At 40.4% G+C, this 12,843-nt stretch overlaps 1 protein-coding gene across 4 annotated transcripts in view; it reads right to left on the bottom strand.

Annotated features, from left to right (window-relative positions):
- Positions 1 to 236: 236 nt before the first annotated feature.
- Positions 237 to 12,843, bottom strand: part of Stx11 (syntaxin 11) — a 45,257-nt gene continuing 32,650 nt past the window's right edge. For all 4 annotated transcript variants that reach the window (XM_015502014.2, XM_048799418.1, XM_048799431.1 and 1 more), the window contains one exon: positions 237 to 1,558. In XM_015502014.2, coding sequence (XP_015357500.1) covers positions 690 to 1,558 — 869 coding nt within the window. In that variant the 3' untranslated portion in view covers positions 237 to 689. The remainder of the gene's footprint in view (positions 1,559 to 12,843) is intronic.

Here is a 12,843-nt window from a genome sequence, read left to right as displayed (position 1 = left end):
GATATATACTTCTATTTGAGTGCTTCTTCAATATTCAGTGCTTAAAATTATTTGGAAAAATAATCACAAAATCTATTGTGGTAGAAGGTATTACAAGAGAAAGTTATGGGATAGAAAGCGTTCCATGTGGGTTTTATTGATAGGGTCGGTGAGGAGAAAGGTCTACCTCTAGGCCCAAATCACATATCATAAATCAGATGACTCGGAAATGCAGAAAGCCCATTTTTTCCCCAAGATCAATTTCACCAGAAATTGGACAGAACCAACACTTTCAGGACAAGACAAACGAATTTAAGTTTTGATGATGAGTTCATACTGTGAGTGAATGTAAAATCGACCTTCTCCTTGAGCTTCAACAGGAAGCGTGCTTTGGACGTCAACCCTATGGTCAGGTCCAACGTCAGTTCCTTAACCTTTGGTGGGAGAGGAAAGATGCAGTGTCATTTAATAATGCAGTGTCACACAACTTGCCCTGCACAACTTCACTAGGAATTTGTCTTCACCGAAAAAACCTTGGAAGGTATCAGCTATCTCCTTCCGCAAGACCTGGGTTCCAATTCTTGAGCCTCTCGTTTCTTCTTTTCTAAGGATTTGGGAGCCTCTCAGCCCAGTGCAGAGGACCTGGCCACTGAAGGTCCTTTCCAGGGTGGCTCGGGCTAGGGATGGGTGGTGGAGGTGTGGGCCAGCTGCTAGTTGAGGCACGGGCAGCAGCAGCAGCAGATGGTCCAGCAGGGGACCTTCCTCTGGTACTGCAGGGTCTTCCGCACCTGCGCCTTGGCCTCGCCCGTGTAGTCCAGAGTCTTCTGCACATTGAGCTCGATGACATTCAGCGTGTCTGCCTGCTCCTCCACCAACACTGCCATCTGCAAGAAGAGCTCATGCACGTCCCGGATGCGGTTCTCCAGTCGCAGCAGCTCACGGTGGCGGCTTTCGATCTCGTTGAGGGCGGCTCGCGCGCCCTTCACATCGGCCAGCAGGTTCTCGGAGAACACGTCCCACTTGCCCTGCTCAAACATGTCCTCGATCTGGTCGCCCGAGACGTCTTTGCCCATGATCTCCAGCTGGCGCTGGATGCGGATCTTGCAGTTTTCGCGTTGCTTCATCTCCGCCTGGTTGTACTCGTGCATGGCCTGCTGGAAGGTGCGGGTGAGCGCGCTGTACTGCGCCTGCGAGATGCGCGCCACCGCAGAGTGCGCCCCGTTCTGGGCCTCGGCGGCCTGGCTCAGCTCCTTCATGGCGCGCAGCTTGCGGTGGATGCTCTCGCCCCGAGTCTTGATGGCCTTGGCAATGGAGTTGGTATCGCGCTTGATGCTGCTGAGACGCCGCATGGACGTGAGGAAGCGGACGTTCTGCTTTCCCAGCCGCTTCACGTCGGCCATCAGCAGCTGGTTTTCATCCTGAATGTCCTGGATGTCTCGGTACAAGGACTCCAGGATGTGGTCAGTCTCAAACACGAAGTCCTCATGGGGCAAGTCGAACTCATCATCCCCATCTGGGAACTGCTGGTCATAACTCTTGGACAACTCCAGAAGTTCTGCTAGCCGGTCCTTCATGTTGCCTGCAAAAAGAGATGCACAGGTTAAATTCCTCTAGCGACAGTCAAACATTTGCATTCAGGGGACTTGAAGCTTAAAGAAAAGTTCTGATCAGTGCTCCTAATTCAATGCACAGAAGAAGCTAGATGTTCTCTAGCATTTTGCTCACAATTAAAAAAAAATATGACTCAAAGGCATGAACAGTTGTGTTTTTACAGCGTATAGGCTTCTGCAGTTCAATATCACAGGACAGCAGAACTCAATCAGCAATTGAAAATTTTAGATTGCTTTGGGAAACAATTTCTTTTTCTTGCCTTCCAATCATTGCAATCAAAACAGATACAGAAAAAAATATGAAAAGTCTTGTAAACATAGGAATTTTTCCCCCTCCTTTTTATCTTCCTTTCCTCCTTTCCATCCTTCCCTCTTCCTTCCTTCCTTCTGCCTGCTCACTCTCTCTTTCTCTTTCTTTCTATTTTACCCCCAGAGCCACTAGCATGCTATGCAAGCACTCTGCCACTGAGCTACACCCAAGCCCCACTGGGACTTTTGAATAAGAACAATTTATAAGGTCTTGGGACCAACACTAAATGTTCCTAATTTTGTGTTAGCATTAGTGAGCATTCCTTCCTGTACAGAATAACTCTTAAAGTAGTTATCGTATAAATCACAGCTTAAATTTTTTCCTCTTAAAATATTGTGAAAATAAAACATTCTTGAAGTAAAACAACAAAAATATAAACAGATTAAATCTAATAAGAAAGTACAGTACAAAATTTGGAAATATATGCCAGGTGTGGGCTGGGGATATATAGCTTAGTTGGTCAAGTGCTTGCCTCACATGCACAAGACCCTGGGTTCAAAGCCAGGTGTAATGGCCTACACCATAGTCCCAGCATCTGGTAAAGCTGAGGTGGGATTAGTGAGTTTAAGCTCAGCCTGGCCAACATAGGCACACATGGTATAAAACAAAAATTGACATTTCCCTAATATCATTCTCTAATTCCCTAATGGTAAACATCATTAACAAAACTGTTTTTTTAAAAAAACTTCTTATATGGAAACTTCAATCATACATAGCCTTACAGCAATAATATAACCACTCTCATTTATACATCATGCAGCAATATTTGCCCACTTTTAATGGTTTTTTTGAAACAAGTTGGCAGCTCAGGCAGAATTTTTGATAATTTCCCTGCTTATCAAGGCAAAAATGATGTTCTCTATATGCATATTTTTCTAGTGAAGTGACAAACTTTTATTTTTAGTACCATGCATATAAGCCAAAGTAGGAGATATTTTGCCCTCATACATGAGACTTCATGGCTAAAGAGATTCTCTTGCTATATAATTTGCAGAAAAAAGTGGGAAAGTAGTAGTGCTTAATGGCTGTAAAATCTATCAGCAATTTTGATCTCAAATTAAAAGCTTCTTTCAAGCTGAGGTAATCAATTTTATATAGCACCACTAATGGAATGCTGACAAGCTGGATTTAGTGGTAAATGGAAACTCGTGACATATTAACCACAGCCTCCATCTACCATGATCATTATTTACATAAATTAAGCAGAAGCATTATTCTATGGTAGTGATTTTAAAGGTAATACATTTTCCTGCTTAAAATGTCATTTCTGCTATCTGGTGACTAAAATCAATACCAGACCATCTCAACAAAGGGGAGAGCAACTCCCATTTCAGTCTGATTGAGAGGGGAAAAAACCCAGCCTGGGCCAAAACTTTGCCTTATTTTGGCCTGAATGTCTTGATATTAAAATATTTTCTCACTTGGAACAAAAACATTTTTTCTCTTCCTAGATTTTTAATTGTTGCATTATAATTATACACAAAGATGGGATTTGTTGTTACATATTCATACATGCACATAATATAGTCTGGCCAATATCATTCCCCAGCACTTCCTCTCCCCTCTCCATCTTCCCCAGACCCCAGGTTCCTTTCCTCTACTGCTTTCCTTTTGATCTTCACGAGATCCCTGCCCTGTACCTTTCTTTTCTTTTTTCCTCTCTAGCTTCCACATGAGAGAAAACAGGACCCTTGACTTTTTGAATTTGGCTTATTTTGCTTAAAATAATGGTCTCCAGTTCCATCCATTTTCCTGCAAATGAAAATTTCATTTTTTCTTTATGACTGAATAAAACTCCATTATATGTGTATACACATATATGTATATATACACATATGTGTGTGTTATGTGTGTGTTATGTGTGTGTGTATCAAATTTTCTTTATACTTGGAACAAAATTTAAGCAAATCAGAATTTAGAGGGAAATTATAATATTAGGCAGATAGTAGGTTAGTTTGCTTAACCCATTAAAATTATTTTTTAAATTTGTTTTTGTTTTTTTCTAAACATTTTTTTAGTTGTAGGTGGACACAATACCTACCTACCTTTTTCTTTCTTTTTATGTGGTGCTGAGGATCAAACCCATTGCTTCATATATGCGAGGCAAGCACTATGCCACTGAGCCACAATCCCAGCCCTAAATTTATTTTTAATTGACACATTACATAATGGCTTAATCAATCTAAGCAAATGTATCTCCTTAAATAGCATTTCTTTATGGTGAAAGCTTTCAAAATCATTTCTTCTAGTTTTTTTAAACATAGAGTACGTATTTTTTTAAAACTAACAACAACAAAAAGCCCTAAAATACCAAGCACTTGTGCAAACACAATGAAAAGACATCTCATTTTAGGAAGAAATGTAAATGACAGAGATCATACAAGTAGCTGATACAGACTGGGTGCTTACTGTGTGCCTGGTACTTTCTGGGTACTTTTCATGTGATACCCTCCTCAGTCTTCATACAGACTATGAAGTAGGTCATAGTTAGTATCAGAAGATTCAGGAATTAATCCCAGGTCACCAGTAAATGAATAGTCAGACTCCAGGATAGTTCCACCTCACCACTATACATAAAAGTATCTTTGTAATGGTTAATTTGAATTGGCAACCTGATTGGATTAAGAGATGCTGATGGTTAAGAGGCTTCTGGGGGTGTCATAAGGCTGTATCTAGGAATGATTGGCATGTGGGATAGTAAACTGAAGTGGAGACCCTCCCTAAGCATGGACAGCACCATCTGATAGGATGGTGGCTTGGATGGAATAAAAAAATGGAAGAACAAGGAAGCACAGCAGATGCTAGCTCAATTCTTCTTGAAGGGGTTCTTGATTGCTGCTGCAATTGTCTGAGGATATCAGACTCTTGCTTCCTCACTTTTCCAAAGTGGACTCTGCCAGTGATTCTTGAGGGAGCTTCCAGAAGCCTTTAGTCTTGAACTAGGGTAGCACTCTTGATCTCTCTTGTTTGGGGGCTTCAGCCTCTTGGATTGTGCAGCTACTGGTTCTACCAGCTCTCTAGCCTGTAGGTAGCCATTGTGGACGATCCAGCTTCTGGTCACCTAAGTCAACCTAATAAGCCTCTTTTCATAATCATATTTCCTGTTGATTCTGTTCCTCTAGAGAACCCTGACTGATATAATCTTTAACAAATGTATAAAAGTGCATTCATAAAGAATTTCACTATTAAACAAGAAATACAACTTAAATAGTTGAGAGACTTTTTCTTTTTTCCCCACCAAATTAGCAGGAACTTTTAAAATAAAAAATATATATTTTAAATGGGTAAGGATTCTGAGAACTCTCAAAAGCTTGCTGACAGGAAGGTAAATTGATAGAAACTTTCCAGAGGATGGCTTAGCGATATGTACTGAAAGCTTTGAAAGTGTGCATTTGTTTTGACCTATGTGCAATGCACTCCAAGGTTATATGCAAAGAAGTTTGATGCTCATAACTATAAACATTTTTATCACCACGTTGTTTTTACAAAAATTAAAAAATGGGCTGGTAATATAGCTCAGTTGGTAGAGTGCTTGTCTTGCATTCACAAGGCCCTGGGTTTGATCCCAAGCACCAAAAAGCACCAAAAAAAAAAAAAAAAATTAAAATGATTCAATGCATAATAATGAGACTGCTAAATGAATTGCAGAGTTTAGAAGGCTAGCTATAATGACATGGAAAGCATAAATACTCTCTTAGGTAGAAAAAGAAAGTAATCAGAAGAGAATGTGGAGAACTCCCACATATGTATTCTGAAATAAAGGGTTAAATAATACACATCAAAATGTTAATTGCAATTTTCTTTGGGTCACAAAATTCTAAAAGAGATTTTAATTATTTCCTTGTGCTTTTCCATATTTTCAAAACTTTTATGTCCATGAAGATTTCATAATTAGGGATAACCCCATAGAAAACCAGAAGTTCTATTTGTTTTAAAGTTGAATCCTTAACTCCTTCGTTAAGGTGTACACATTACAATCAGGTTCACACCTATGGTATCTGGAAAAGAACATTGCCTAGCTAGCATGGAGTTGATCTGTATGCATCTGGTAAGTTAGCATCCAATGCAGTCTACTACTCAACAGATGGAAGGAATGAAATTTTGACAAACAAGATAAGAATGGATGACAGATGGCTTCCTGGCATCCTGGCCAAGGCTTACAAGGCACCACAATGGAAGGTAATGGGTGGTGACAGGGCAGTGCTACACACCAGGACAGTAAGGATCTGTCTGTAGCTATCCTACTGGTCTAGCCAGGTCCTGTGCATTCTGCTGCTCTTCTAAATCCATGAAAAAACTAAGTGGGGAAATCATCTCATTCACATTATAAAGAGCAAAGTACAGTTCAAATCATACAGGAAGTATTCTTGGAAGATGTTCAAGGGCAGTCAATCATTCCTTCTTGGGATCTAACAACCTCGCCACTGTCAAGTCCTCAGTCAGGTGAAGCTTAGGTTCATCTGAAGGCCCAAGTCCATGACTATAAGGAGAGAGAAAGGAAGGGCCAGGGGATATGGAGATCCTCTAGACAAGTGCAGGCCAGGAAGAGGCCTTCCTGTTGCCTTCCCCTGCACCCTTCCTGGCCCAGCTCAACCAGCCCCAAGGGAGTGGGTCTCTCACACACACAGAAGGTCTCCTGCTTGCCAGGGAGTGAACAAAAGGAAAGTTACTAAAAGCCACCTGACATTTCTGAAAATCTCTCCCAAAAGGTTAGAAATATATACCTTGCTAAACTTACATCCAAATATAGAAGTGGACACAAAAAGAATATCAAAACAATGGTCATATCCAGCAGCTCGATTTTGTACTGAGATACTAAAAAGAGAACTATGGTAAATGACAAAGAAAACCCAAACGAATCCATTGGCCTGCATGTCTCATGTGATAAAAGATGATACAATAGACTTTGGTAAACTGTTTTCATAAAGTTGCTAAAACAAGTCCTGTTTTGATTCACATGGAGGTGAAGAATACAAAAGAGAATTTAGAGCCAACTGCTAAATCTGTGCTTTCCAGTATTATTCTTAAGGAACTCATATAAGCTGTCTTGAAAACTAGATCTAATAGGAAGGAAGACAAAATTACTTAAGCCTCCTTTCTTTGAGCAATAAAATTTTATGTAAGAGAAAACAAAGGAACAAAGGTACAATGGTAGCTAAGTGGCTTTCAGAGCTTCAAACACATCAGATGCCTGTGCCACCAGCCCTTCTGATCCAGTAGGTCTGGAATGATCCTCAGGTGATTCTAATGCGCACGTGAGCCATTCCACAGATACCCACTGTGGCAGACTTTAATCCTAAATGTCATGCATTTATGAAGAACTTTAATAGTCCCCAGGCCAGGGGCCATCTTAATGAACAGAGAATTGATAGGAAAGCAAAGGGGCAGAACTACTGTCCTTTCTCTCCTGTGAAATGCCAGTGGCTTTCATAAGCACTGTCTCCTGGCTCCTTGGGATGGACAGAGGGTGGATTACAAATCAAGGTCAATTGAGAGCTCACCTTCAATCTAGTGAGTCATGAAGACAATCTGAAGACCCAAAGGGAGAGTAACCAAGAATGTTAAAGAGAGTTTATTCCAACCCCTTTTTATGTACCAGTGATGGAACCCAGGGGTACTTAACCTCTGAGCCAGATCTCCAATGCTTTTTTATATTTTATTTAGAGACAGGATCTCACTGAGTTGCTTAGGGTCTCATTAAGTTGCTGACGCTGGCTTTGAACTCATGATACTCGTGTCCCAGCCTCCCGAGCTGCTGGGATTACAGGTGTGCACCACCACGCCCAGCCCAACCTCTTTGTTTTTGAGTGAAAAATTGTAATTTTTGCAGATGATGACCAAAGGGAACTATGAACAAAATTGAAGGTTGGGCTTTGCTATCACTCATTATGGTGTCTGAATAAGTTCTCTACCTGCATCACAGTGAACAATGATGGATGACAAACCCCATTAGCTAAATATACTGGCCTAGGATCTTGGGTTCTAGATTCTGCCAGGAAGAATCTACTGTGCTTGGCACATAAAATCTTGACCTTTTCTTGTTTTTTTTTTTGGGGGGGGGGTGGAGCAGTGCTAGGGATGAAACCCAGGGCTTCATGCATGCTAGGCAAACTCTCTACCACTGAGCTAAAATTCCAACTCTGTTGTGACATCTTCTTTCACATCAGGAAGAAAAGATTCAGAAAGCAAGTTTCTACATACCTTTGAAGATCAATGAATGGGGGTGATAACTACAAAATAACAAATACCCAGGATGCCACAAAGACCTACTGTGGAAGCCACTGTTCCCAATTTATCCCTAAGCAAACCACTTACAAACACTATGTACAGTCATATTTCTGATCATAAAAGAGATACTTTGTGCCTACTTACTCTAGAGGAACAAGAAAAAAAATTGCTCAGTGCTGGGGTTATAGCTCTGCAAGCCATCATTTACCCTACCAGAGGCCCTGGGTTTGATCTCAGTATTGCCAAAACCAAATGAACCAAAAGCAGAACAAGACAAAACAAAAATGGGGAGTGGGGGGGAGAGAATAGGGGGGAGAGAGAGAGAAAGAGTGAGAGAGAGAGAGAGAGAGAGAGAGAGAGAGAGAGAGTAGTAGAAGGGNCTGAGATATGAATTCTAAAAGCCTGACTCAAGAGTCCATCCACAATCCACAAAACCACGCTAGCTAGATGGTTATAATAGACAGGAGAGAGAGAGAGAGAGAGAGGAAGAAGAAGGAGGAGGAGGAGACTGTTCATATATCCTTACATGGTAAAATGTGTCCTTTTACTTCATACCCACCCCTATTCATGTGTAGAAGACCTAAGACTGGTACCTCATATGTGATTGAGGCCCAATTCAGTATGACTATGTCCTCATAAGAAGAGAAAATTTGGACAGATGTGCACACACAGAGAGGAAGGACCATGTGAAGATAGAGAAGAAAATGACTATTTGTAAGCCATGGAGAGAGACCTCAGAAGAAATCAACCCTGCCAGAACCTTGATCTTGAATTTCCAGCCTCCTGAACTATGAGAAAATAAATTTCATTTTTTAAGCACCCAGTCTGTAGTGCTTTGTTATGGCAGCCCTAGTGTTAGAGTCTGGATGTGAGGTGTCCCCTAAAATCTCACATGTGAGACAATGCAAGAAGGTTCAGAGGAGAAGTGATTGGGTGGTGGTGGTGGTGGTGGTGGTGGTTGTGAGAGTCTTAACCCAATCAGTAAATTAATCCTCTGATAGAGATTAACAGTGGTAACTGAAGTGGTAGGGTGTGGCTGGAGGAGGTGGGAAGTGGGGCGTGGCTTGGGGTATATATTTGGGTCTGGTGAGTGGCCTCTGTCTGCTTTCTGATCATCATGTGAGCTGCTTCCCTCTGCTGCACTCCCCCACCATGACATTCTGCCTCACCTCCAGGCCCAAGGAATGGGGCCTGCTGTCTGTGGATGGAGACCTCTGAAAACATGAGCCTTCAAATAAATCTTTCCTCTACACTTGTTCTGGTCGGGTCCTTTAGTCACAGCAGTGAAAAGTCTGACTAAAACACCTAATAAACTAATACACACATTAAGTAAAATTTACCTAATATCAAGAAACAAACGTTTTCCCCGTTCCACAGCAATTTGTTCAAGTATTTTATAAGAGTGAGAAACCTCAGATATGTGGATATACAATGCAAAGCACAGCAAGGCACAAATCAAATTATGTGAGGTTTGTTTCAGAGATCAATTTGTAGAATACAGGAAGTAAAAACAAACAAATGAACAAACCCCCCTCCAAAGCATGTAGAGTCCTTTCTTTCTGTATTTATGATAAAGAAATATTTTACATTTTATTTTGCTTTAAGTTCCGAAAGTTTAGGATTCTAGTTTTAACAGGAGTTAAAGTGCACATTTAGACACACATATCCACACGTGTGTATTCTTTGCATATGGTATTGAGCAATGTATGAAGCAGAAAAGGTCTTGCCCCCAAGATGTATTCTCCATTGAGCATCTCCCAACACTGTTCATGTTCTGATTTTCAGATTCCATGATAAGTGTCTCATAGGTCCTTATTTTATACCAATTTTTAGGTATTGTTAAAAGAGAGTGATGATTACAAATCAGAAGGTCCACCACTGACCCTAGGGGCCTCTGCAGACCTTTGTGTGTAAGGCCAGATAGTATTCCTGTGAAAATGACAAGAATACCCCTTTTTCTAGGTGGCTGAGCCCTGGATCAGGGCATCTGCCTGGGAAGCTGAACATGGTATGAATCACCAGCCTTTCCCTCCTTGAAGAGATCACAACCTGTGTGGGTCTTTGTGGTCATTCTGTGTAACATTTCTCAATCACCTGGTCCAGTCCCTCCTGCCCAACCATCCCACCACAGTGTTTGGTAGGGAATGGGAAACTCCATAGGTACCATGTCACAGTAACTTAGCAATTACTTTTCAGCGCACACCACGGTGACAGCCTTAAAGGACAATGAGTGCATTTTCCCCAGCAGGCTGATTCAGATCCATATGTAATAATTTCATTCAACTGAGTAAAATTCAGTATTTTGCCCTATCCCTTAATTAAAAAAAAAAAAAAAAAGGTCAGGTCTAACAGACAAAAATTGTCCTTTGATCTTCTAAAATTATAAACTAAAAAAAAAAAAGAGCTCCTAAAAAGTCTTATTTTCTTGCTGCTCTAAAGTTAATTAAAAAAAAAAAAATCCTGTGTTGGATCATAAAGTTCACTGGGCAAGAACATTTAGTGTTGGCGAGAATGTGGGGAAAAGGCACACTCATACATTGTTGATGGGACTTCAATGTGGTGTAACTACTCTGAAAAGCAGTATGGAGATTCCTCAGAAAACTTGGAATGGAACCACCATTTGACCCAGCTATCCCACTCTTTGGTTTATACCCAAAGGACTTCAAATCAGTATACTACAGTGACGCAGCCACATCAATGTTTCTAGCAGCTCATTCACAATAGCCAAGTTCTGGAACCAACCTAGGTGCCCTTCAATAGATGAATAAAGAATAGAATATTACTCAACCATAAAGAAGAATAACTTTATGACTTTTGCTGGTAAATAGATCAATGTGGACACTATCATGCTAAGTGAAATAAACCAATTCCAAAAAAAACAAAGATCGAATGTTCTCTCTGATATGCGTATGCTACACATAACAAGGAGCGGGATTAACAAGGAGTGGATTAGATAAAAGAAAAGGAAGGGAAGTGGGGGATGGGAATGGGAAAGACAGTGGAATAAATGGACGTAACTTTCCTATGTTCATATATGAGTACACTACAGTGAAACTCCACATCATGTACAACCACAAGAATGGAATCCTAATTAGAATGAGTTATACTCCTTGTATATATGTCAGAATACACTCTATGGTCATGCAGATCTAAAAAGAACAAATAAAAAAAAGAACACATTTGATATTTTCTTAGGATTCAAATTCAAGCACAATTTGAGAGTTTAAAGTGTTAATTGAAATGCATTATGTTTATAAAAGAACTAGAAGAAATAATAAATGTCTCTTTTTAACTCTTTACTCTGAAGCAACAACCAAGAAAGAATTCTTCGAAGCAATCTCCGCCTCTGCTCACTTGATGCTCCCTATGTCCCTACCTCTGAGTTCCCAGAATCAGAAGTGTCTGCCAATGAGTGAGCAGAAGTCAGCAGTATATTATGCAGAGTCAATAAACAGCCATCGAGCAACCAGGCTTTCACTTCTAGCCATATGCTTTCAGACACACTTTATAGAAATGCATCTTACATCAAAGCAGCTACCCAGTATAGATTTATAATTTTGCTTTATAGCTAATGTTGCAAGAAACTGTAAAGTGCAAAACAGTGATAAGCATCGTGCAGATAGTAGTAACTCATTTAATCCTATGAAGTATTAGCATCATCCCCAGTTTATAGGTGAGGAAACTTGAAGCCTAAAGGGTGCAATAAACAATTTTCCTAAAGTCACACAGTTCATAAATGTGGAGCTGAGATATGAATTCTAAAAGCCTGACTCAAGAGTCCATCCACAATCCACAAAACCACGCTAGCTTATTTTTCCTGAGACATCTAAAAGGTTTCCAAAATCTCTAATCTTAAGGGAACTTGTTCCCTGAGGTTTTATATTTGGAACAATTAGCAGCATCTAATAACCTAATCCAGATTATCACATCAAAACACTTTCGACATCAGAATCACTACTTTCTTCTCTGCCCTAATTTCTTCATATGGGAGTTTCCTCAACTTTGCCACATTTCAGTTGTCGGGGCCCTCAATCAGGCAATATGTCCCCACAACTTTCCAAAGCGCACAAAATAATTCTGAAATAAGAAAGGACAAACACTTGGAGATTGAAGTTTTCAAGTTAGGTGCACAGAAGTGATAGAGTAAGTGAGACACTAAAGAGAGGAGGTCAAGGCTCAGACAACCTGTATAAGTTTTTCCACTTTTACATTAGTATTTGCAAACAAAAAGAGTTGTATCTTCCATCTGATTTGGCTTTGGCCCTGGAAGTTGAGGCAAAGTATTGGTTGGAAAATAAAGAGATCTATGTAGAAAAAGCAATGGTGGGAACACACTTAGATTCCTGTTTGAAAATTGTATACCTTTTTAACTCATGCCATGGTATTTCATAACTATTCTACAGAGTATCTCTTAAAAGAAGAATTCAAAGGAGATTTCAGAATCATCAATGATCTGTAATACTAGGTAAGGGAAATTTTACATTCCTTTTTCTATTCCCCTTCCTCTCAAAGTCTTTGAGCCATTAATCTAATCTTGTTATTAAGATTCATCTAATTGGGGCTGGGGATGTGGCTCAAGCGGTAGCGTACTCGGCTGGCATGCGTGTGGCCCAGGTTCGATCCTCAGCACCACATACAAACAAAGATGTTGTGTCCGCCGAAAACTAAAAAATAAATATTAAAATTCTCTCTCTCTCTCTCTCTCCCCCCCCCCCC

The sequence above is a fragment of the Marmota marmota genome, unplaced genomic scaffold (assembly GCF_001458135.2).
Source record: "Marmota marmota marmota unplaced genomic scaffold, marMar, whole genome shotgun sequence".
Taxonomy (NCBI): domain Eukaryota; kingdom Metazoa; phylum Chordata; class Mammalia; order Rodentia; family Sciuridae; genus Marmota; species Marmota marmota.
The sequence above is the reverse complement of the archived record's forward strand: the minus strand, read 5'-3'. Positions and strand labels throughout refer to the sequence as shown.